The sequence below is a fragment of the Heloderma suspectum genome, chromosome 4 (genome assembly GCF_057233095.1).
Source record: "Heloderma suspectum isolate Gila_16-S chromosome 4, 16-S_ref, whole genome shotgun sequence".
NCBI lineage: Eukaryota > Metazoa > Chordata > Lepidosauria > Squamata > Helodermatidae > Heloderma > Heloderma suspectum.
In genome coordinates this window covers 168,674,740-168,702,007 of record NC_139461.1, presented here as the reverse complement: position 1 = coordinate 168,702,007, position 27,268 = coordinate 168,674,740, and the positions used below count along the sequence as shown (strand labels likewise).

Sequence of the window (27,268 nt, the reverse complement as noted above, 5' to 3'; positions counted from 1 at the left end):
TTGTCATGCGGGGTTGGGCCCCCCATGAGGCGGGACGAATCCCCTGCAAAAGGTGGCAGATCTGGGAGGGCAGCAGATCCTGCATGCCCCGCTGCTGGGAGGGCTGTGGGTCCCAACGCCACTGCCCCATGCCTCTAAAAGAAAAGTGTAGGGTAGTCAGTCATTCTGGAGAGCCCTGTGAGCCTCTCTCCTCCTGCAGCAAATGCTGCAGCAGGGCAGCAGCCACTGCAGCTCTCTGGAGCAGCCACTGCTGCTGCTGCTGCCACCACCCACCCTATGCCTCACTCTGAGTAAGGCATAGATGCGTGGCTGCTCTGGAGAGCCTTGCTGCGTGCTCCCCTGCTGTGGCAAAGGCCACAGCAAGAGAGTGCCCAGCACAGCTCTCCAGAGCGTCGGGCCGATACCTCGCTGTAGGCTCTCTGAGGAGCCCTGTTGATTCTTTTCCAAGTGGCCAGTGTGGATGTCCACAGAGTCTGCCCAAATGCTTCACTCTGAGGGGTCCTTCCTCAGAGCGGGGCATTGGCAGGGAGGTGGCCTTGGGGGTTGCCTGTGCTGCCATAGCACAGGCAGTCCCCATAGCCACCTCCCTGTCAATGCCTTGCTCTGAAGAAGGACCCCTCAGAGCAAGGTATTGAGGGGAAGGCAGGTGGCAGGTGGGAACGGGGATGATAGCAGTGGCTCACACTCCCCCTCCTCCTGGCAGCAGCAGTGGCAGCTCACACTACCCCCGCACTCTCCAGCAGCACTGCACAGGTGGCTCACACTCCCCTCCAGCAGCAGCAACAGTGGCTCACACCCCCATCCCAGCAGCCTCAGCGGTAGCTCGCTTTCCCTCCATGCTCTCCCTGGAAGTGCTGTCATGAAGGCTCACATTCCCCCACCCACCTGGCAGCACACCCTCCCTCCTCAGATGGCCGGAGGTCTTGCACCAGCTCTGTTGTCACATTTCTTTTTACTTCTGTTCTCTGCCTAACCAGGAACCCATGTATTTTGCCTACGGCAGAGGCAGCTCTAGATGGATTTCATGTTTTCAAAAATGGGGGGTCGCCATTGCTTCTTCATCGCAGAATCTTAGATGTAACTTGATACCTATAGCACCTAACAGAGACTAATTTGTTCAGTCTGCAAGCTCCATCTTCAGACCAGGTGTAAATGTAGACCTGCAACGCCTGGCCTAACTTTTGTACTCCCCCCCTTCCCCCCCCCCCCCGCTTTTTGTACGAGCCAGCCTGACAGAGAGTTCTGGAGAACTCAAAGGTTTACACATTATTTTGTGACGTTGTGGTTGACCCTAATAAAGCATTCCCAAGTTCTATTGAGAATGAGGTCTAAACTACATGCTAAGTTAAATGGAGTATTTGTGTTTGTTTTTTAGTCCTCACGGGGGTGGTGGGGATTTGGGGTGGGCGGGGGGGAAGAGTGGTTAGGTGGAAAGCTTTCAGTCTCCCCTACCAACATGCAGTCATCCTGATTTGGATTGGGCTTCCACACGCTTATAGTAAGATAAGCAAAATGGTGAGGATCAACTGCACACTATGTATTTAACATAATGTGTAGTTTAGTCCTCAGATCAATGAGATACAAGTGCACATATTAGCCCTCTTAGTCCCATTGATGTGATGGAAATTAAGCACGTTTAATTCTCACTCAACTCTGCAAAGTGTATTTTGCTTCCATTATGGGCTGGGGTGAGTAACTCCACAGTAGAGATCAAATCAGTTTGGTGCTGATATTCCCAGTTCTGTACCTCTAACATCCAGCTTTGAAATAGCTTTGAAACAACAAAATATCTTTGCTTACACACACACACACACACCAATTGTGCTTTAACAGCTTGCTCTGCATGACATGGAGATTTCCTCCAGCAGCATCTGACACAGCACGCTACACACCCTGTACCTTGGACAAGGCCAGTGGAACCAAAACGGATTATGCAAGATTTGTGTTTGAGGATGTAGGACTTCTTTGTCCTCCACTCTACACCAGCATCAACCCATGCATTCAGGCACCCTTCTCGGTGTGATGCAAAAGGATCCAACTTCTGGGGGAGGCAAAGAAAGAGGATCCCTATAGTTTGATCCTTGTCTGCAGCAGCTGGAAGCATATCTGACAAGGGAATACCCCTAATAGATATTACTTTCTGGTGCTTAAGAAATGAGTTTCCCATAATAATGTTGGATGGATCATCATTTGCTCTGCTAGTTCCACAGCAGCACACACAGAATAGGTGGGACAGCTGTATTTATTAAACCAACTTCTGCCACTGGAGAGACAACAAGATAAGGATAGAAATCTGCACTCCCTCAAAGTCCCCACAACAGGCAAAATACTGCCTGATGAAGAATCCTGTGTAACTTGAATGTCTGCAGAACCTGACGGGAAAAAAAGTCCGAAGTAAACTGGAACCTTGCAAATGCCATATCCACCACTGGTCTCAATTTTCTGGTACTTGTGCCTGGTAAAGCACTATTCCTATGGAGAGATTTGCAGATGTCTTATTATCATTTTGTTAATATGAATTTCTATAATAGCCATTCTTCAGGCTTTACTCCTCTTGCCCAATCTCTATATGTTAAATCTCTAAGCAAAGATGGGGATGCATCTCCTGAACGCATATGCCTGTAAATGCACACAGATGGACACTAAGGCCACAATGCTATGCCTACTTATTTGGAAATATCTCCGAAGTGAACACAGGGGGCCTTAGTGCTGAGTAAGCAACCATGGATTGCATCCAGATTAGTCATACTTAGTGCAAACTCACCGAAATCAATGGGACTCGAATTAGTCATGACTAATTTAAGTCCAATTGATTTCAGTGGTCTACTTTAAGTAAAACAGGGTGCTTCCAGACAAGAGGGCTCCTAGTACCACCATTTAAAAGGTGTTGTGCAACTATTCCATCTCTTTCTGTGGTAAGAAAAAGAGAGAAGCAGTGGTGGGAAAACACAGGAATACAATGAGTGGAAGATTACTATCTCTGGACACTCCATAAAAGTCCATGAATGAGGCATGGCGATGGCATCATAAAAGCCTCATCTGTAAGCACCCCAGATCTGGATCCAATCTCACAGGATCAGATTGTAAGGCTGAAAACCCTAAACACACTTACTGAGGAGTAAGTCCCACTGAATTCACTGAGACCTACTTTAGAGTAAACCTACAAAGGATAACTTCAGGTAGTTTACAGTGCAATTTTGCATGCTGCTGCTGTTAATTTGGACCTGTTTTTATAGCATATCTTTAACCAAAAGAACAAATACCCAGAGGGTAGTTGTGTTGATCTATTGCAGCAAAAATAATGAAGAGCCTTGTTGTGGCACTTTAAAGACTAACAAATTTATTCTGGCATAAGCTTTCTGAACTATAGCACACTTCATCAGATGTATGGAGTGTTATAGAGAGCACATGGTGCTCTCCATGGTGTGAGAACAGGAGTGATCATGAGAAATGCTGGTTTAATATTGCTACTGTGAAAATAGAATTTTGTTTAGACAGTCCAGCCGTTCAGCCTGTCACCAGTACAAAACAAGAGGGTTAATGCTGGACCACCATGTAACTCCGGGAGAGAGCGGAGGCCAGGACGGCCTGGCGTGCTATGGTCCATGGGGTCGCGAAGAGTCGGACACGACTGAACGATTGAACAACAACTCACATTATTTAAAACATGGCGTTGTAGAACAGATCCCTAATGCCTACTGGTTATTACAGCCCCATTGATAGCCAATTTTCTTCTCTTTTTTCCTCAGAGTGGGTATGGCAAACACTTATGATCTATGATATGGTGTTTTATACTTCCACATGACATGTTAGGGTGCAGTCCTATGCATGTTTAGACAGAAAAAAGTCCTACAACTCCCAGCATTGCACCCTTCAGCACGGTTACAACCCGATCCTACGCATGTCTACTTGTGACTCTTTGCTTCCTGCGGAAGTCCCTTCTCCCCTCTGGAACAGATTTTTGAGGCTAACCTAACGCAACGGACTAAGGTACCCACATACATTTTTGCGGGGAGGGGGGCGATTTGCATCGGTAAATCGACGCGAGGAGAGTACTAAGCAAGGGCAGGCGCACACAGCACCGTTGTCGCGATCCGTCTGGGAGCCTTTCGCGGCTCCTTTAAGAAAACATCCTCACGCCGGGAGATTCACGAGTGGTTTGGCCCAGCTCTGCCCGTACGTCTGTTTCTCTATCTAGGCTCTCTAAGGCAGCCAAGAGACGCTACGGCCGGGTGGCCGTCAGGCCCACTGCGCCCTCGGGGCCTAGCCCAGCCTTCACACCCTCCCTCCTGATTCTCCCTCCAGTTTACCTGCGATGATCGCTGGGTTGCTCTGGCCCCCTTCGGGCTTCACCCAGGCCTCCACCGTGAATTCTCCGCGGGGCAGCTCAGCGAGGACTCCCGGCCGCAAGAGCAGCTGCTCCCGGCCGCCGGAGAAGTAAAGGGCGGCGAAGGAGCCTGGCGCTTGCGGTGCGTAAGGGCCGGTTCTGGCGCGCTGGCGCAGCGCGACCGCGTTGCTCTCTCCCCACGTGTCTTCCACGCCGCCGCCATCGGAGCTCCTAGCACGCCGGAGCCGCCAGGGAGCAGGGCGCGGGGCCCCTGGCGCTGCTGCCGCCCCCACCAGCGTCGGCCGCGGGTAGGCAGCGTAGGGGTGCTGCGGCAGCGCCGTCGACCTCACCCCGCCGAGCCAGCAGCGCTCCCCGCCCAGGGCTCCCGGCGCCCGGCTCTTCTGTGTTCTCCAGGCGGAGGCGGAGCCGGCCACGCCCAGCAGACCCGCGGCAGCCGCCACCAGGAGGGCGGCGGCCAGCGGCGACAAACCCAGACGCGCCATCCTCCGAGGCGCAGCTTTCACGCTTCTTTGGCCCTCTGCGATCACTTCGCGATCCCCTTCGCATGGATCGTTCCCTTTCGCTTTGTTGCACCTGACCAGTCTTCTGCTCCTCCAGCTTAGGTTGGACGTTGTGCCCAGACCCTCTGCTTGGAGCGCCGGGGAACAACTTGGGGCATCGTCGGACTTGGCCGGCGAACTTCTCCCTCTGGTCTGGAGCCAGCAGCGCCCTCCCCAGCAGGATCACTGAACGAAGCTTGCCGTCAGAGGCGCCGCTCGAGCATCGTCGCCGCGCGGCTGCCCTTCTTCCTCGTCCGCCCCCGTGATGGGCTCGCCTTGCCCCCCACCCCACCGCGCGCCCCCGTCTCCCGCTCGCGAGGTGCTGTCTTCCCTTCTGCTCGCCAAAGAACTGAGCGTCGGAGGTCAAAGGCAGGCTAGCGCTGAGCGCTCAGCCCCATTCCTCGGGCTTTGCTTGCGCTGCGTGCCGGCTTGTTTGTGTAGTAGCATGTACCCCAGGTTCATTCCAGGTGATGCGCAGCTCGTGTGGTTTCCGTCGCCTTCCTTAGAGCCCGCTGGGTTCCTAAGGAAGAGAAACGAATGGAATCAGAAGAGGGATGTGTCTGGAGAGTTCCTCTCTCTCCCTCTCGGCTTTATTTGAAGAGGATTGATGCTGCTGCTGATGGCCAGTCTCATAAATTCTGTACATCACTCCACCTCCTGCCTTTCCCCGTGCCCCCTCCCCCGCCTTCGCCTTCCATTATCTATCTCCTCCCCGTGCTCTTTGGAGATGCTGGCTGGGTACCTCTCGGTGATGCTGGTAGTGGTAGGTTTGCGGCCCAATCCTATCCATTCTTATCTAGAAGTACCGCTGTGATCAATACGGTTTACTACCAAGTGCATAGGATTGCAGTCATTGAACCAGGTAGATGGGGCTTACTTCCAAGGAACGGTACGCGTGGACTCTTTATTTTCTAAATTGCGCTGCCGCTTTCGCAGCAGGCATTGAATCCCAATCCACCAGCGACCCCCTTTCCCCTTCCGATTCAGTGGCCCCCTGATAAAAATGCAATCCTACGCACCATTACTTGAGAGTAGGTTCCATTCAACTCATTGGGTGAACATGCATATCGGATGGCATGTCAATTAACAAGATGTGGACTTGAAACCAATTGGGACTTATGTGTAAACACGTTCAGAAGCTGAGTTTTTGAAACGGAAACCATCTGGATTTGAGGACTTTTAGACCCACTCCGATCCTAAATACATTTACATAGAATGCCATTTTCGGTGGGAATTAATTTTCCAGTAAAGCCGTGTTGCTTGAACACATCGTTGCCTGGTAATCAATGACACTTCTATGTTCTGCAGTGAGATGCGCCTGACATGCAGCCTGATGTCTTCATATGCTTGCTCCCATTGAGTACTCATTCGTGCATAGTATCTAGCCTTAACCTGGGACGAAGTTCCGCGTAACACATGGTTAGGACCAGGGCACTTAAACTTGAAGATAAATTTCATGTATTTATTACCTTTCTATTGCCAATAGCCGAAACTCTCTGGGCAGTTCACAACAGTTAAATCAGTAGTGTTAACTTCCAAGTTCAGGATGCAATCCAGAATAGTTAAGATCCATCGAAGCCTTGCCGTGGGCTCTAATAGGATGTGGATTGCTCCCTAGATGGATTGGGAGGGACCTCCAGTGGCGGGCACTGTGTGTGCTGATAATCAGCCGAAAAGAGAGAAGCAATTAATGCGATCATTTTGCTGTAGACGAACATCACGATTCCCCCCACCCCAAACGTGGGGCAGAGGCGTGGTGGAAGCTTTCATCTCTCGCGAAGTCCGGCTCAGCTGACAAATGGCCTAAGCAGAGTGGGATGGGGGGGGCAGGGGAAGAAGAGTTTCTACAGCGAAGCTGTGTTGCTGCTGGTGCGGCGGCTGCTGCCGGAGGAGTCTTTCTCGCTAGCCTCAGGAATGATTTGCCAAGATTAAGCGCTGGGCCTTTCAAGTGCGGTTAGCAGCAGGCTGCAAAGGACTGCAGGCAGCATGGGCGGTGTGCGAGCAAAATGACAGTTACTGGAAGAGGCAGATCATCAGATGGGCATAGAGCAGGTTAACAAGGACGGACCCATGTCACTTCCAGTTCGTTTGTTTATTACTATAATGCCTGCTGCTCCTCGGTGCTTCTTTAGCTGCCTTTTTCCGGATTAAAATACTGCCTACCATTTATAGAGCGCTGTTTTGCCCGTTCGAAGCGCTTGATATACATGATCTCAATATTAAATATAAAAGAGCATACACACGCGCCCGCCCGCTGGCTCCCTTTCCCACCATTGCCCATGGGTGTCTCCGGGCACAATTTGCATTTGGCACGCACTTTTGTAGCACAATCCGCGCTTGAGCAATGCTGAGGACAGGTCCTCAGTCTTTGTTGCTGTTGCTTCTTCAGATCCAGGTTGGCGCCGATGATAAAACTGGGCCAAGGAAGCCAGTTGTTGAGTTGCACAAAAAGCTTCTTCAGGCAGCAACGTGCCATTCCTGCAGCGCCTTGCTTGCCTTGCCTGCTATATGGGGCGGGCGGCGAGGGGAGGCTCCCGCCGTTGGGAAAGGTGACAAGAGAGGGGTGTCCAAAATGCAAGAAAACTGGCATGTCAGGGAGGGAGAAGGCAAAGGGGGGAAGGAATGTAGGTCTAAGCCCCGATCTTCTCTTCCCACCCCAACAAAAGAAAGCTATATCCATACAAAGGAGAACCAAAACCATCGCGAGCTGGTTTTTAAATAAATCGCTTCTTGCAAACTTGTAATGTCACCTGTCCTTCCCCTCTCAATTAAAAACAAAACGAAAATGGGGGTTTTAGGATTTGTAGCGATCCGTCCATAGGGTTTTTCAAAACAGGAGCGGAGTACAGATCTCCCTCCAGGCACCAGTTTAGAAACGCTGCGCGCGTCCGTGTGTCTCTCTTTCCCCACTGTGCGTCTAGTTGCTCCCATGCCAGTCTCCATTCCTGACATCCCGAAAGTTCTGAGGAGGGAGAGCCTTTATTTTTGCTTGCTTGCCCAAAAGTCTGGGTTTTCCCTCCTACTATAGCTCCTGTTGTGACATCACATTCTTGACTGCCCGACTCCCCAACTTCTTTCCATTCCACACCCTTCCCCTTTAAAGGGGGGATGGGGTGAGCGCTGTCTTGAACCTGGAGCGTTCCTCTTCGGTTCATTCTGTGAAATTGACCAAGCAAGACAGCAAAATACTCCTCCCTTCCCCCCGCCTGATCCAACATAAAGATTTCAAAGGGGCGGGGTGTCCCCCTCTCTCTATTTTGAGTTTTGTTTAAAACAATGTTCCCTTATGTTTGATATGTGCTGGAAAGGTAAACTATATTTTCGAGTCCTTTACCAAAGCCAGTCAGATAACAGTGGATTAAGAACAAGAAAAGAAAGAGGGAATAAAGTATTTTAAGCGTACGCTGCCCCCTAGCTTCCCCATCCAACACTTACCCCACAGAGATCACCGCCCTCAGAGGAGACACACAAGTGTATTTTGTTGTTTTTTAAAAAAGCGTATAAAACCCACCCGCAGTGCCAGAGGAAAAAACTCACTCAGTGCCAAAAACAACCCATTTAAGGGGGGGGGGAGAGTGGCTTCAGAAAGTTGCATATTTGTTTATTAAAAGCCCACGTTCTGCCTGTTACTCAAGTGAGGGTCTATAAAGGCTGGTACATCTGTTTTGAAATCTCAACCATTTCTTCTTCGTAGTCTTTTTTTTCTCTTTCTCTTTGTAACTCCTTTTTTCACTCCAAAGCAGTATCTGTGGCGATCAGACGAAAGCAAGGTTGCCAGCGAAAAGCTGGGAGTGGGAGGCCCCTTCCAGGGTACAGGCTTTTACATCAACGAAAAAGAAAAACGCTGAGGGACTGGATTTAAGGAAGCACAGCAGGCGCTGCTTGAATTATTATTTTTTTCCTTTTAAAAGTTGGGGTCGAAGTAAGGGGGAGAGGGGGGATGACACAACTCGTTAGGAAAATTCAAAGAATGGAGAGGGAGAGAGGCACAGGAGGACAGAACTCCCTTAAACCAGAAGTGAGATCTCATTCGATGCAGGTAAACGTATGAAGCAAAAGGCACTGGAAGGAACGGCTGGATAAACAGGGAGGGAGAGAAAACACTGCACTACACCATAGGGCAAACAAGGACAGAGAGGGAATATTGAGCTTGAAAAAGAGAAGGGATTTGAATCTAGGGATCAGAAAAAGAGAGGAGGATCTGAGCACCAAAAACGGTGTGGTTAATAATCTGGAGACAGCACACACATCCATCACGAAGGTAATGTTAAGAACTTTCTCCCTTTAAAAGCAAATACTCATGCCCCCTTTGAAATCAGAAAGCCTAGATCCTAAGCATTCTTACTTGGAAATAACTGATATTGACATCAATAAGACTTAACAACAGCCAAGTAAATATATCTAGGAATAAATAATGTTGTGTAAAGATGGTGTAATATAGTGGCTAGGAATGTGAATTGAAAAGACCTCAATTCAAATTTCATCTCAGACATGAACTTGCCTGGCTTTTTGCAAATCACAATTCTCTGAGCCTCAGCCTCCCACCTGCAATCTGGGGATAACATGGGCCTACCTTACAGGGTTGTTTTAAAGCTCACTGTCATAAGGTATGTGAAATGATTCCAAAGTGCTATCAATTGCAGTGGAGGACCAAGTTTCAGTCCCTGCTCAGCTCAGGCAAATGGGGATGGTCTTGGGGAAACACTGACTGCTTTCATGAGTTACACTAAAATAAGTTCTTGCATTCCCTTTTTTTGTGAGGGTAATTCCACATTTTAGGCTTAAATGAATATTTTTGCATTTCCCACCTCTGAAAAGTGTGTAAAACCTACAATGTCAGGAATGTACAATTGAGTTCATTAATATTGGCTTTCTGTCCTGCATTAAGAAAATTCATACACATACACACACACGCGCGCACACACAAATAGTAGGAAAGAGGGAAGAGTAATCCTGAGAAAGTGCTCTACATTATATAGAAATGGCCAGGATGTAGATTTGGTTTTAAAATGCAGCTGTTTTGCTTTCCGCAAAGCATCAGCAACATTGAGAAGTGATGCATTCCAGACTTAAAGGCATTCTTATCATCATCAACATTGCAAAAGATTTTGCATGCCCCCCCCCCATGCTTTTCCCAGGACATAGTCACATGAGGCAGCCACCTTACTGAAGCTAAGCAGGTTTGGGTTTGGTCAGTGCTTGGAGGGGAGACCACCTGAAAACTACATGTAGTCACCTTGAGTTCCATGATGGAAGAAAGGTGGGGTAAAAATGTAATAATAAATAAATAAATTTTCATAAATAATTTAAGAATCGGAACAAATAATGCAAGATCTCAAATGGTATCTCTCGGCGTCTTCCACTCTATGTGCAGAATAACAGGCTTAATTAAGAGAATGCACCAGGAAATTTCTAGCATCCACAGCATGGTGTACTAAATTTGCTGTGAAATGTGTTATAATTGGTTTGCCTGACAAGGCCATTGTATTCCTTAACTCACATTGCTCAGATTATTAATTGCTGTTCTCAATCACCATTTTTCAGCACAATAAATAAAGACAGCTAGATAATTATTTCACATACGGCTGCTTCTCTCATGCATGTTCATCACCTGATATTTGCATCATCAAGTGATGACTAGCACATATGAATCTACTATTGCGGATTTAAACGCCACAGTCAAAAAACACAACACTTTCTAATATAACTGAACTCACGTATTCATCATCAAGTTATCAAGGGTAGAGAAACTAGGGGATTGTCAAGGGCTCCTTGGAGGCCTCTCTCAGTCTAATCCAGTAGCCAAGTCCAGACACAGACAAAGGGATTCTTTTCAAAGCTTTATTCCTCTTTTACAACTTAACAACTCTACTGTTAGCAACTACATATGAGCAGCAGAGTACCTATGCCCTAAATTGGAACAGTTGGTCCCTGTTTGAAAGGGAATTACTGGCAGACCCCTGAACTTAAGGACTAGGGAGAGTCCCTCCCCTTTTCCCTTGGATCCTCTGGGCGCAGCCGTTGTTTGTGCGCCAACCGGGCACTACGCCTCCTCCATTTGGCGCCGCTCTCTGCGTCAGCATCGCGCGTCCATCAAGTCTGCTTCCCACGCTCTGTCACTCCCAGGACTGCTATCTAAGCTAGGAATGCTGGTGGGAGGAATCTCCATCAGCTGTTGGCCCTGGGAAAGAGGAGCGCGCTCCTCTCCCAGGAGCGACTCCTTCAGAATCAGAACTACTCTGGGATTCTATGGGCTCAGTGTCCACCCTGACAGCGATGTACATGTGAACTGGCCTGTAGATGTGGCTTCTTACGCTTGAAACATAGTCATGCATTGTGGCATAAACAAGCTGTATGTTGTAGCAAGACACACGAACAAGAAGTTCTGCTACACCTGAAATGCTGTGTCAAGACAAATGTGTTATCTTCAAGGTGTCATAGGACTCTTGGCTGTTCTTTAGCCAGATGTTCACTAAAAGGTTGATTTGTGATTCAAGGTTGGTCCAAGACAGTTTGGCAATCAAGAGGCCCCTCTTCTTGCTCATTAATATGAGGGCAGAATCCACTGGAAAGTTATCCTGCACAAGCCTAATCGCAATAAAGAGGAGCTGCGCAAGTGCATTGCTGTGCTCTTGAGGAGTTCTCATTTGGTTCAGTGGGGCTTGGACAGGAGAACTTCTGGATGTATTGTGCCCCATGGGTCAGAGCTCTCTGTACACAAGTTCGAGCTGTAAATGACCTGTCCTGTGGGAAACTGCCTGACACCATTTACTACAGTGGCTTGATGATCCCCACTTTCATTGAACGGAAGACAGTCAAAGGCAATATCCCTATGTACACCATTTGCTGGGAAACATGGGTGAGAGGGTGCTGTTGCACTCATGTCCTGCTCATGGGTCTCCCATCAACAGCTGGTTGGCCACTGTTCGAACAGAATGTTGGACTAGGTGGACCCTTGGTCTGTTCCTGCATAGCTCTTCTTATGTTCTTATGACAATAGGGGGTTATTTTCTACATGGACTGAATTTGTGAAGGGAAACTTTCTGGCTATAAATTCATTCCAGCAATATCATAGAATCATAGGGCTGGAAGGGGCCTATAAGGCTATCGAGTCCAACCCCTTGCTCAATGCAGGAATCTAAGTCAAAGCATTCCTGACAGATGGCTGTCAAGCTTCATCTTGAATGCCTCCAGTGTGGGAGAGCCCACTACATCCCCAGGTAATGGGTTCCATTGTCATATTGCTCTATCACCAATGCATTGCCATTGGAGTAGGCCTAGCCCAAGACATTTTGCTGCCTGAGGCAAAGGACAAGATGCCCCCACTTCCACGTACAGAAGCTGACTGGACTAACAGTTGAAACTTATTTTAACACAAGAGATGGGACAGCATCCTCTACCCTACCTGAGGGCAGCAGCCTAGCTTAGGGGGGTGAAGCGCAAGCTGTGTGACTCACACAGCTCTGGCCTTGAACACCTTGACACTGCTTCTGATCTATCCCCAACATCTGCCACCTCTCTCTGCCTCATGGTAGGGCCAACCCTATGAGGAGCACATCGAGAGGGGCTCATCCACTGGTGAACTAAGCTGATGAGATCAGGGCCACATTTAAGTCTTTGTCTGGAAAATGACTGACAGAACAGCTGATGAATTGGAACTGAGTATTTATAAAGGCAGAAAAGAACCTGATTAATGTAATCTCATTTTGTAAACATATAATGTTGTATTTTCTTCATACAATATGGACATTAGAGGTTTTACAACTTTGGAAGCATGAGATAATCCTAATTTAAACATAGATGGGAAAACATTCTTTGCAGACTTTCATTTATTACATTTTGTAATAGAAGGGAACTTCCTTTTTCAACATGTTAGACAGAAAAAAAATATGCACTATAAGTGAGGATTCCCCTTGAAACTTGTGTTTTGATTTTAAATGCAAATAGGTAATAATTAAAACTAAAGAAGAGATTATGATGATGAGGCACAGGCTCTGAGTGAAACAGATACAGGTAGTGTGAGACAGGACTTCATGAACAGAGTAAACTGAAACAAATGGAAGATACAGGAGAAGCACAAATACCACCTGCACAAAGAGAATAATATGGAGAGAGATGAGAGGGAGAGCAGGCTTATTCTACCAATCCTTCTGAAGATCTTCCTCGTGAAGACTCCTCCACCCGCAAATGTCACCACCAGGAGCCATTCCACCAGCTCTGCTGAAAGAATTTCCCCCCCTCCTCTTCCCTACCCATTACCTTTTCCTTGTGTGTCATGCCTGTTTAGATTGTAAGCCTTGGGGCAGGGACAATCTTGTTTAATTAATTATATACAAGCCTCTCTGAGAGCCTTTTTGGCCGAAGAGCCATAAAAAAATGCTTCAAATAAATAAATATCAATGAACTGGAGGAATGACAGCAGCATTAATTATTTAATTGCCACTGCTGCTGCCGCCACCCCCACCCCCCAATTCTTTTTTTCCTCCCTTGTTTCTCCTTTTTCTTTGGCTGAATCTACACATAGCAGTTTTACCGTGATTATACTGCAGTGATAATTATTGTTGCACATGACACCAATGGGCTCTGTTAAAAGGTGAATGTAGTAAACATGTTGAGTCTTAATATTAAAGGATTAAACAGTAGGATTGAAAGGAAGAAAGTCATTCAGTTTTTAAAGAGGTAGGTGTATGAGTGAGATGAGTTCTCTCAAACTGGCTCTCAATTTTCCCAGCTCTGAGCACCCTCTCTTCAGCAAACAGTCATCAGCTCTAACTGTCCTATCACCAACCATCTCCAACTCCCACTATCCCTAACTGTCTCCAAGGGTACAATCCTATACAACTCCCAGCATCCCGCAGCTAGCCATGCTGGCTGGGGAATGCTGGGAATTGTAGGGCTTTTTTCTGTCTAAACGTGCATAGGATTGCGCCCCAACTGACCTTTTTCAAATCTTCTGGCCAATCATGTTTCTTATGAAACTTCTAACTGCCAATCACCTTTGTTGACCCACGTAACAAATCTAAACAAAGGTTGTTTCTCCCGCTAGACATTTTAAAACTCTGCCTGAAGCCTCTCTTCATAAACCACTGTAACCAAGGCAACTGTTTTAGGCTGAATACACTGCAACAATGCTAGGCCTCTGGCATGCTCACTTACATCATAACATCACACAGGTCACTCAAAGTATACAAGCAAACAATATATCTGTTAAACCAGCACCACAGTTTGCTCTGTTTGAAGAGATGAGAGAGCTTGATGGCCAGTATATTATGTTAACGGGATTATGAGACACAAGAAAATGACTTCAGTGAATATATGGCCCCAATAAAAGAAGTGTTTTTCTATGAGAAGATGGTTAAGAATCTGCTAGTATTTGCTGAGAGTGAAATGGTGTTGGGAGCACATTTTAATCTTTCAACCCTGTGATTGATAGGAAATGTAATAATAGAGAATCCACCAGTGCCCTACCATATAGCATTCTTAATGGGATTGAGCATTTTGAAGAGAGCTGGAGATTCTGTAACTCCAAAGAGATAAAAATATTTTATTATTTCTATTCCATTCCAAATCAAAGTTATGCATGTATTAACTTCTTCTCTTTTTTTGTACTTCTTTCTTTCTATTGAATGTTTCTGGTATTGAAATTGTTCAGCAATCTCTTCTAAAAATGCACCCATGTCTATGATCTGAGAAGCTTATTGTGCTAAATCTAAATCTACAAATTGGAAACTGAACACATTTTTGTTAAACAATAATGGTGTAGGAACAAAATAATGATTTAAACAAATTTAACTACACAAATGCAGCTGTCTTTGAAGATGCTGAATATTAGATGCTGCTAAGGCTATTATTAGAGGCGGCTTTGCTAATATCTCAGGCTACCATAACACACAAAGAAGAGGAAATAAAAGTAAGTTGGTGAATAAAATTAAAGCATTAGATGCAATGCAATGCAAAAAAAAAAAAAAAAAAGCCCTTTGGATCAGGGATTCTCAAACTCTGGTCTGCAAGGTTCCATTCAGGTTGTTTATGGAAGGCTTATATAACAGTTGAGAATATCTATATTTGGACATGTACTTGATTTATTTTTTGTGATGACTGGGGAACAAAGGCCAGTTTGACTAGGACACATACCTGTGTGAGGTGGGATTTTCATCGCATGCCATCCTCAAGTCCAAATACATATGCAGGATGAATGTTGAACCTCACCTGAGGCTAATGCTAACAAACATTACACCCAACTTCACAGAACTTTCATCATGAAAACAGCAATACATTGCATTAGAAAGGTAAGATTACAGTTATTAAAGTTATGTATGTACTTTAATTTGTAGAACAAGAAAACATTGTTGTAATACACCCAGGAAAAAGAAGTGTGAGAACTGCTTCTCTGGATGATGGTATGTTAGAAAACACTTGGATACAGAAATATCTTTACATTTTCCAGAACAGAAAGACTGAAGTGGTAACAAAGCAGACAGGTTAATAGCTCACAAACTAGTGGTAAACAAGAAAGAAAGTTAATGCCACCATCTTATTTAGAACAGCAGTAATTAATAGTTAAAAGTAATGATAAATTCATTTGTTACATATTACAAGAAACTAAATGTGTCAGATCAACCTGAGATTAGTAAAAATCCTGCTAAATTAAATTCTCCTGTTGTCAGTGAAGAGGATAGATTAATGTTAAATGCCCCTATTCATATGCAGGAGGCACAGCAGATTATCCAGACTCGGAAACCAAATAAAACTCCAGGATTACATGGCCTCTCTGTTGAGTTCTTCAGATGTGTTTTCTGATTTGCTATCAATTCTTTCTCTCTCTCTCTCTCTCTCTCTCTCTCTCTCTCTCTCTACACACACACACACACACACACACATATTCAAGGAGCACATAACCCAAATCACAGAATGATGTCCAGGTTTCATTAATTTATATTTTTAAAAAGGGAATACACAGGTTAGTGACAACATATCCTTGCTGTCTTCTTTGCAAAAAGATGAAACAGAATTATTGCAATATGTATTTATTCTGACCAATCTGGATGTATGTTTTCAAGTAGTACCAGAAGAGCAATTACTGTTATTAATGAATGCCAAAGCCAAAGCAAAAGGAAGAAAGAACAAAATAACAGTTTAAGTGATTCTCAGTGCAGAAAAGACCTTTTATCAAACAGAACACTTATATTATTCTCATCTTAAAAGTGTCAAAAAAATCTTAGTTTTTCTCACGCCATGTGTAATTCTTGTTAGAATGTTTGGAGAGCTTATTCTTTTATACTCTATTTATTTGTAATTATTTTTTTATAGTCTCGCTCTTTTTAAAATTATTTTTAAAAGCCCTCCTTATAAACTGCCCTCTCATGACAGCCTTGTAGGTATTCCAGACAATCAAGCTTGACATTTGTCTAGTTAAATTATTTTGAAAGAAGTCTTGCAATTCTCCTGATAGGTTTTCAATAAGACATTTGTCTTGAAATAACTTGAGATACCAAGGTTTAAGTCCTTGTTTAATATTCATTTCTATTTAATTTCTAAATTACTGAGGCATGATCTGCATAAACCTAGCGATCTTTTTTTATAGAATATAGCATCCTTAATTCTGGTGTTAAAAATATTTCTAAAAAATTCCATTGAAAATAAAGTGTAATCTTTCTCTTCTGGGGACATGAGCATCCTGCTATCTTTAATCCAATTTACTTTTAACCTCTCTCTCTCTCTCTCTCTGATAGATAGATAGATAGATAGATAGATAGATAGATAGATAGACTAACAGAGTAATTTTGAAATATAATTAGAGCTAAACATTTCGGCTTCCACCCTCATCAGTAGCTGTGATATTAAATGGATACCAAGCGTGACAGTTTGGAATGCTTGGAAATGAAAATTCCTAAGGAGAAAAAAAGCATACGTATGAAACGTAGTCTATGAATTGACCTCCAGATTAAAGTCATATGGACTAAGAGTTCTGAGTCTATAGATCCAGATGTTTTCCTTTCTGTCAAGCATGTCAGTATCCAATATACATTTAACATCGCAGCTACTGATGAGGGCAGAAGTCAAAACATTTAGCTCTAAATATATTTTGCAATTACTGTGTTGTTAGTCTATCTTTCTTATATATTTTACCTTAAGACTGACTGCATCCATAGTGGATCCAAAGACTCCTTGTTGCTTTGCTGTTGTGCCACTTTACACCTCTCTCTCTCTCTCTCTCCACACACGCACGCGCACACACAGAATTGAGGTGGATTATTTGTCCATAAAAGGGTTCATTATCTCATTAAATCCTCTCACCAATATCAATTCTTCCTCTTTGAACTCATCAACTTATTTAATAACTTTAGGGGGGAAACTCAGTGTTACCAAAGTTGGATGCATAAACACAGACCATAGTTAACTTTTACTTTTCCGGTTCTACTTTGATTAAGATATAATCTTCTGAATCTAGGGAGCCTAACATAAATAAACTCAGTTTATTACTAATAACAACTGTGACCCGTTCAGACTTGGTACTACTGGATGCTGACAGGATCCTCCCTGTTAACATAACTATAAATATTTAATATCCTTTCTTGCTATCAGAGCCTCATGTGGCGCAGAGTGGTAGGCGGCAGTATTGCAACCGAAACTCTCCCCACGACCTGAGTTCGATCCCAGCGGAAGCCAGGTCCCGGGTAGCCGGCTCAGGTCAACTCAGCCTTCCATCCTTCTGAGGTTGGTAAAATGAGTACCCAGCTTGCTGGGGGAAAGGTAGTCACGACTGGGGAAGGCAATGGCAAACCACCCCGCTATAGTCTGCCATGAAAATGCCAGCATAAGCAGGTGTCCCTCTAGGGGTCAGTAATGACCCGGTGCTTGCACAGGAGGAACCTTTCCTTTCCTTGCTATCAATTAAATCTTCTCCTTGTGGTATCATTATATTTGTTCAATCCTTTAAAAAGAGTAAGCAAGCAAAAATGCTCACTAACTACAGCAAATATTCAATAACTAATTAAAGAATATTTTATCCTTTTCCTTCTATAGTTGAACTTCTCTAAGAGCCTGCCCACATGGGAGGTTTTATCTGATGCTCTGTGGCTTAAAGTCATTAGGGGCAATGACGTTGTGGCCACATGACATTGTGGCCACTCTGCAGCCACCCTGGAGTTTACCTGTGGGGAAGCCACATTTTTGCAAAGTACTTTTACTCCATTGTTTTTTCTTTAATTTGGCTCCCCTGTGGCTCAGCTGCTGTGTGCCGATCTCGCCGATCTCTCTGCTTTAAATTCGGTATGATCTGGGCATTCCTAGGGGTGTGTCTTTCACTTGCACATGCCCTTGGTAACCTAGGTAACTAAAGTAACTCACCTGCCTTACCAACACAGCAAAGCCCTAGAGCGCTCTTTTGAGACTTCAGAATCACCCTGCAATTCCATTTCACTGGTGGGATAATTAGCCTCTGTGATTATTCACTTCTCTGATGTTTATGTTACTTAGTTTCTGTGCTATTGTGTGAAGAAACTTCTGTGATGCTGCATGAAGTCGTGTCTCTGATGTCTCATAACTTTGCTTCTCTGTGATGTTTGCAGTAAGGGCTTAAGAGCATAACCCCTTAAGAGTTTTACTGCAGTAGCAATCTAACAAGATCTCAGGAACACAGTTGCTGAGAAGCTTGTCATTGTGAGCCCAGAGAAGGAGAAAGGGGGTCTGGAAGCTATAACTCAATGAGAGTTTGCTGGAATAGGGCAAAATGGGGGGAGGGGGGCTGTTGTCATAGGGAGCCTTCAGATGCAGTACTGGATAATTGGGTTGTTTCTAGCTATCAGAATTGTGAATTAGTTACTCTCCATTCATAATAATGTAATAGCAGGGGGGAGCCTGGACATGAGCTGGGAAACCAGCTTCACTCATTGGTTGAGCAGCCCCTGCCTGGCTGATGAGGTTCAGTTCTACTCATTCCACCCAACCCAGAAGTATGGTCCTTTTAAGCACTGTGTGACCCATGAAAACTGGAGTTTAAAGGTATGGTACACTTGGCTTTTCTTGCTTCGCCTTTCCCTGACAGACCAAAAACGATTCCATGAAAATCCGGATAAGACTAGAATGCACTTCTCATTCTGTTGTCATGAAGATCCCCTCCCCCCACCCAAGTTGGGGGATATGTAATGTAATGCAATTGCTGTACTTCTTCTGTAGTTCTCACAATCACCAATTCTGAATCTAACTATGCATTAATGCTAGACCCCATTTATAGTGGTATTTTTCTCTTACACAACCTAACCTCTCTTCTTTTACAAAGCCCTTCCAGATGCACATCAGCCAACATTTCTATCTCTTTTCTCTCTCATTCCTGTCCATTTCAGATCCTATGCAAAATGCCTCTTTAATTCATTTAATCAAAAATAAATGAAAATCTCTTTTGGAAACTATTTATTTTTGCAAACACTGTAGTCACTCCATATGCTTGCTCTGCTCCAGCTGTATGTCCTTTACTTAAATTTTAAATAATCAAACCATTCTTCCAAATAACACTAAATTTAAATCATAATCTCCCCCAGGAGTCTTAACCTTACATTATGCTTCCTAAACAATTAATTGAATTAATCAAATCATGTATTTAATTTTACTGCATCCACCTAGTTTTGCCTATCACCTTCCTGAATTGATTTTAACTCTTTTGCCTGAGAAATTGTATCCTTCTTCAAATGGAGTATCTGTTTCACATTTCAGCAATGAGTGCTGTATTTCTTTTAACGTTTTGTTATTTAATTCTTCTGTAGTTAAATTCCTTTTTTTTCCCAGGCACTGAACAGATGCAATGGTGATGGAGAATTACTGCTTCTTTGCTGTTATGACTGCCACACAGCAGGATCAATAATAATCAACTCTTTCCTGTGTCCTGGCAGTCTTCTGCCACTTGCATTCAAGCTGTATCCCTATCTACTTCATAGCATAGGAGCGCTTTAGGTTTCCCTGAAAGATAGCTGAGCATACCCACCAAGGCCAGCCCTGCCATGAACTGGGCTTTGATCCAGAGTTATAATGTTTTAGCCAGCCTCCTCTCAGGGTTCCAGGGGAAGGAATAAAACCACAGGGAGAGGGACCAAAATCAAGGGCAGGGGGGAAGTTATTGTCCACATTACTTGATGAGAGATTTTGCTATTAGCTCTGCCTCCCACCCACCCCACCCCCACCTCTGCGTGTCTGTATGCAGATATGTACATGAGGTGCATGTAGCAAGGAAGCTTAGTGTCTTGGCCAACAGCCAGCAGGTACAGAGAAGATGTGATGGCCCCAAGTCAGCCAATGTGGGTGTAAGATGGCCTACCTGGTATTTAAATGAAACCAGGATGCAGGATTACCACGGTCTGTTGTTGCTGCAAAAGCATCCACTCTTTTAAAATATAATTCTCAACTTTGGGTCCCCAGATGTTTATGGACCACAAGTCCCATCATCTCCAACCAGCATGACCAGTTGTAAGGGGTGATGGGGGTTGTGGTCCAATAGCATCTGGAGACCTCAGGTTGGACACCACCACTTAAAAACACTCACACAGCCAAGTTTTTTGCTTGGTGCAGAAAATAAAATTTCAGATTTGGTCAGAACCAATTCACAGTCATTCTGAGGCTCTAAGTCTGAAGCCTTATCTTGTTTCCTTTTGGCTCTTTCATGGAAAAGAAAAAGTTTCCATGGCATGTATGAAGTAATGCTGGAAGGCTTCATAGCCAGTTCCTTATTAGTGCATCAAGTGCCTGGAACTCCTGCAGCCTAGTTGGTAATATTTCTTCTGGCATAGTGGAAAGGATTAAGAGGTAAAAAAAAGTCTGAAGAAATATGGCACGACTGGCAAATGAGGGTTGGCCAAGAGAGAGAAGGGATAGAGTGGTTGCAGTTAATGCTCTGGCTGAATGGAAAGTGACCACTCTGCCTGCTCTTATGCAACCTTGTGGTGATGGATTAAAGTGAAAATTGCTTCTGCTCCATATTGAAAACAGACCTTTCTCACTCACAGAGGGGGCACACAGGGGCAAAGACAGAGTGCCCACTAAGCTACATCACATGCTGCAAGAGTTCCTTCCCATAGAAAGTTGCTTTCTCTCCTTCCCTACCTCTCAAAGTAGTGTCCTCCTAATTAACAGTGGAAAGAAACATCACAGAAGCATCCTATGGCAGCTACAAGGGGTTGGCATAGCTGTTGTGATAGTATTCCCTCTCTCTTAAATGTTCATCTAATGTCTTGATTATTCCATTTGCCATTTCATTCAATCTGTCCTCAAATATCTTTAATTCTGTATTAAATATTGCTTTCATACCTTCCACTGTCAAGGTTGTAGTAAGCTCTTCTCCCCCTGTTTCCTCCCCAACCTTTTGTTTGTTTGGTATCATATTTGAAAAAGGCTGGTTAACATACTACATGATATTGGCTTCTCCATACAGCATAAAATGGCAACCTGTGTTGCCATGTAAAAGGTTATGTTATTATCATATAAAGCCCTGAACAACTTGGGACCACTAGCAGACCACCTTCCCTTATATATACTGAGATGACATTGAAGGTCTTCAGAGGAGGTCTTGCTGGTCATTCCAAAACAAACAGAACGTCGCCATGCAATACCCTGATGGTAGGGCTTCTCTGTAGTGTCACTCTGGAAAACCCTCCCTTGTGCAGTTCCGGAGGCAGAAAATGTGGCATCTTTTAAACACCTCCTGAAAACACACCTTTTCACCCAGGCTTTCCTTGGGCTGTAACCGCTGCTGTGTTTTACTTTGGTTTTACATGGAACTTTTACACTTTTAAAAGATTTATATTATGTCTTGTCAAGCTGTATTTTATGGTTTTAATTGTGAACTGCCCAGAGAGCCTTGGCTACTGGAGCAGTATAAAAATGCAATAGTAATAAATAAATGTGTAGTCAAATGTGGCCTTCAGAGGCCTTCTGTATGGCCCACACTAGTGCCCAAGCTGCTGTCACCAAATTCATAGACACCTCCCCCAACACTAAATTCCCTCCTGCCTCCACCAGATTCTGCAGGAAATCAGGCTCCCACCAAATAGCTGTTTGGCAGACTGTGGTGGGTGCAATTTTGATGGGAAGAACAGTGTACAGGAAGGGACCACCCCACACACAGTGCTTCCCACCACAATTTTGCTCTCCCCAGACTATTAAACACCTGTTTGGCAGGTTATTTATTTATTTATTTGAAGTATTTTTATCCCACTCTTCAGCCAAAAAGGCTCCAGGGGCCCATCCACATGGGAGGTTTTCTCTGATGCTCTGTGGCTTAAATTCGTTAGGGACAAATGACATTGTGGCCACTCTGCAGCCACCCTGGAGTTTACCTGTGGGGAAGCCACATTTTTGTGGAGTACTTTTACACCATTGTTTTTCTTTAATTCAGCTCCCCTGTGGTTCAGCTGCTGTGTGCCCATCTGTCCGCTTTAAATTCGGTATGATTGGGGTGTTCGTAGGGGTGTGTCTTTTCCCTAGCCGTGCCCTCAGTAATCTAGGTAAGTAAAGTAACTTGCCTGCCTTTCCAGCACTCTTTTGGGCCTTCAAAATCACCCTGCACTCCCATTTTGCCAGTAGGAGTAATTAGCTTCAATGATTATGCACTTCTCTGATGTTTGCATTACATCTCTTCCCCGATGTTGTGTTAAATTGCTTTCCCAATGTTGTGTAAAGTTGCTTTTCTGATATATAAGAGTTTTATCAGAGTGGTGATCTGGTGAGGTCTCAGGAACATTGCAAGCTGGGAGAAAGTGCCCAGGGAAGGAGAAGGTGGGGGTAGCAGCTATGATTCCATGACAGTTTGCTGGAAATGGGATGAAAATGTGGGGGTGAGATGCTCTCAGGGGGAGCCTGCAGATGCTGCACTGGATAATTGGATTGTTTGTAGAGAATTGTGAATTAGTTACTCTCCGTTCATAATAATGTAGTAGAGGGGGGAGTCTGGACATGGGCCAGGAAACAAGCTTCTCTCTTTGGTTGAGCAGCCCCTGCCCAGTTGATAACATTCAGTTCTACTCCCCCCACCCAACCCAGATGTATGGTCCTTTCAAGCACTGTGTGACCTGTGAAAACCAGATTTCAAAGGTATGATACATTTGGCTTTTTTTGCTTCATGTGTCCCTGACAGACCAAAGCCGATTCCATGAAAATCCAGATAATACTCCAACACGCTTCTCATTCTGTTGTCATGAAGATCCCCCACTGGAGTGGCTTAGATATAATAAATGAAACAAGACAGTCCATAACAGCAGGTTTACAATATTAAAAGACATGATACACAAGGAAAAAGAAATGGGGGGGGGAATATTAAGGGCACATTCCTATGCATGTTTAGACAGAAAAAAGTCCTACACCTCCCAGCACCCCCCCACTTGTATGGCTGGCTGGGGCATGCTGGAAATTGTAGGACTTTTTTTCTGTGTAAACATGCATAGGATTGTGCTCTAAGTCTCTCAGCAGGGCCAGTGGAATGGCCCTACTGCCCACTCCCATCGACCTCAAGACAGTCTGCTGGAATGGCAGCTACTGGTGACTGTTGAGTGGGGAGGAGCCTTCATGGGATGGTGGAATAGCCCTGCTGACCTTCTCATCTCCCTCTGTACAGCCTGCTAGATAGGGGGAGCACAATTTACATGGGAAGGAAGGTGCATGGAGAAAGGAGAGTTACCGTCTCCACACACGTCCTCCCCATGAGAGAGAGAGCATGAGTGAGTGAGTAAGTAAGGCTCTGTGTGTGACTGTGTGCATTCCTGTACTCACTAACCTGGCTGGGAGTAAGTCTCATTGAACTCAATGGGACTTACTTCCAGCTAAATATGTATAGGATTACATTTTTAGCCAATCTGTTATTACCTAAATAAATTGGTTAATCGGTTCATCTGATTATTCAGTCTTTACAATTTAAATACACTTCCTCCTTTTTCTCTTTTTCTTTATCCAGTGTTTAAACTCTAGAAGTTTGCAACATATATTTTGGTTTTTATGATGAAAATGAATGGGGAAAAAGATTAGCATGGATTATTGATTCATACTATTGTTTGATATGATTATTTTTATTTTATTTTATTTATTGTTAGCCACCTTGAATATGAGCCACCTCACCAACCCACTCAAGCCCTGTATTTAAAAAGGAAAATGTTTGCAGCTAACCAATGGTTGTTATAATCCTCTAGGTCCAAGGAGTGTTCGAAACAGTCTCACGACTGCCTTCTCACAACAACAACTTAATTAACGATGGAAAGAAATATCACAGAAGCACTCTGTGGCAACTAGGAGGAGTGACCTGGTTTTCATGAAGATGCATTCACATACTGCACTGTGCAGTGGAGGCTGGTGGCTCTGATTTTGTTGGGGCTATAAATCCATTCTGGGTTTCAGTCAGAATCAGCCAGAATTCTAAAGGAGCAATCCAAAGTGCTGAACCCTATCCTCAAAATGGATTCAGCACTTTGGATAGCTCCTTTAGAATGTTGGCCAGTTCTGACTAAAACCCAGAATGGATGCACAGCCCCACCAAAGTCAGAGCCACCAGCCTCCACTGCACTGCGCAGACGTCTGCTGTGATTCCCATTCTACAGACCCCGGAACTGAGACTGAGAGGTGGTGGCTTGTGTGAGATCATCCAGTGAGTCCATGGCTGAGCCAGATTTGAATGGAAGTTTGCCATGTTGAGATTGCAGTACTACCTACTGGAGGGCATGGTGAAGGTTGTCATGCGGACATCTACCACCCCGGGTCCAGGTGAACGCAGAAGTGACTTTTGACTTGCCCCCACGGGCTGAAGAAGAGGCCTCTGTGGGTCACATGCAGCAGGTGGGCTGCAGGTTGTCTATGTCTGCTGCAAAGAATGAGTTTCAACATTGACCCACTGAATGGGTCCAACAAGATTGACCACCTCACTTCAGTTCCTCAAACCTTAATTATCCATCACTTCAATTGTAATGAACCAAAGGAGCATTGTTGTTTTTAAAGGAAGAGCAGTTAAAAGGAATAAGAAAAAAAAATGCAAGCTATGAAGCAAATGGAAGGGTGTTTACAGATGGAGAGATCCTAGTACTAACCATCCGAAGATATTCTTCAATGATCCCATTTTTTTAATTCCTTGATGGAAAGAAAAAAAGATGGAAGAAGTGGTGGGAAAACATGAGAGGATTACGAGTGGAAGATGGCAATGTCTGCTGTGTGTGTCCATTCCCCTGTAAAATTCTCAGAATGAGGCAGGGGCGATGGTGCGCTAAAGGCTTCAAGCTTTTCTACATGAGGCTGTTAATTGGCACATAATCCACTGTATCTACATTCAGTTCCATCACAGAACTGAGAACTAAGCACTATACAAGGAGCATTTCCTTTCCTGCTTTCCACTACATAACCTCTAGGTGGCACTGAAGAATAACACAAATACAAAAGAGGAAATGACACTTTCTTTCGCTTTTACAATTAAATGCAGCATTTTCCCTGCTCTTACTTTTTTTTTTTTTTAACTCACTGAACGTGCTGGTTAGAAGTGAAACTGGAGGGTAATGATGTTGTCTAAGGGACCCATAAACAGCCATGAGTAGTGAATGATGAGCACACGATAAATGTCTCATGTAGAAAAGCCCTTTGTTTGGAAGCACCCCAAATCGCAAGCCACTTCTAAGCTAAAGTTAGGGGTCCACCCTCTGGAAAACTGAAATCTTGCCCTGTTATAGCCTCAACCTATGTCCCTTCAAAGATTGAAAGACCAAGATCTAACCGCAAACCTCTGAGATTATTCCCACTTAAATCTGCTGTCCCTCATAGCCTCTTTGTATTCTCACCAAGCAATTTCCCTGATGTCGCCCCAGCCCACCATCTTAGCCCCCTGCAGAATGCAACCAGATAGGAAGTTAACCTGGCCTTTGCGCACGCATGTCTTTCACTGGCATTGTCAGGCTTGGGGGTAGGTGGTGGGGTAGAGGGTTCCTGGAGAAGGAAGAAATAAATTTAACCCCTCAGAACTGGGATTATCTCCTTACCAACTATGGTTTTGAGGTGTGACAGATACCCTATGGGAACCTAACATAGCATCAGGAATGTGCAGAGGATTAACCAACCCCATTCCATGGGTTCGTCTTAGTCCCTATGATGCTCAAAGCTGCATCCAAGTTGGACCTCAGTGCCTGGGGATAGAATTAACCTTCCTCCTCCATGCCAGTTTCCTGATGAAAATCACCCCCAGAAATGCTATTTGCACTTAAGGTGCTATTTGCAGTAAATAGCACCTCTGGGGGTAAACAGCACTTCCAGAGGATGAGAGTAATTTTTGGCAGGACACTGGCATGGGGAGAAGGATTAACCTCCACCCCACCCTCCCCACGTGCTCTGGCCCAATCCAGGTCACCCCTCCCCCAGAACACACACACAGCTTATCTTTCATTGGGAAAACCCAGTTCCCCAAATCACTATTCCCCATTGGTTCATCCCCAGTCTAGAAAATACTTTATTGAGTTACTAAAGCCAGAACAACAGAAGTTCAATGAGTGCTGCTGGCATTTAGTTGTAAAGCAATTCCACTTGAAGCTGGTACAGTGGGAAGAAGCGCTTAGTAGTGTGCAGTGGCTAGGAACTACCTTGCACCAGCTCACTGATGTTTCAAAAAGTGGCATTCTAGTAAATTGTGAGGACTGCTTGCAGTCAGTAGTTTGCCAGACAATAAGGTGAGGGGAGAGGGGAGACAGCCTCTTGTTGCATCTGCCTCAGACAACCAGTGAATATGAGAAACAAACTCTTGTGAGGCATCGCCATCATCATCACACCTCGGGCTGAGGGGGCATTGAACCCTCGCTCCTGTAGCCCTTGCTACACTTTGCAATGTTCAGGTGTGAACTAAATTTCATTGCAAGAAATAATAATGTACTCCCCCTTCTAATGCTCTATTCCCTAAGGCCAGCAGATGTATTGCTCTCCTTTCCACCCAACTCCTCTAAACAGGCCCAGTGTCAGATTTTGGATGAGGGGCGGGGGGACTGAGGTGTTTTTTTTTTTTTAATTGCACCTTTTTATTGAGTGAGAGGCCATAACTGAGTAGCAGAGCACTTTCTTGCTGGCACAAGTTCTCTCAGATTCAATCTTCGATTGCCAGTTAGAAGAATCACAAGGTGGCAGCCTTGGGCCCATCTCCCCAGTTCAGGAAAGGTTAGGCACTTGATCTTGGAAGTACAAGGAATGAATTTATTTGTTTATTTATTTGATTTATACCCCCCCCCATCTTTCTACTAGGAAATGGTGCTCAAGGCAGCTAACAACAATAACATCCACCATTTAAAATAAAAAAACATAATTAAAATAACGATAAAACAAATACATAAAATACAAAATAAAACAAAAAAGGAAGCTAGTGTTTCAGCAATGGTTCAGTTTACACAGA

At 44.6% G+C, this 27,268-nt stretch overlaps 1 protein-coding gene across 1 annotated transcript in view; it reads right to left on the bottom strand.

The window, feature by feature from the left end:
* Window positions 1-5,148, bottom strand: part of PAPPA2 (pappalysin 2) — a 198,917-nt gene extending 193,769 nt beyond the window's left edge. Inside the window, exon 1 of the mRNA XM_084851216.1 lies at window positions 4,311-5,148. Coding sequence (XP_084707342.1) covers window positions 4,311-4,830 — 520 coding nt within the window. The 5' untranslated portion in view covers window positions 4,831-5,148. The remainder of the gene's footprint in view (window positions 1-4,310) is intronic.
* Window positions 5,149-27,268: the final 22,120 nt, after the last annotated feature.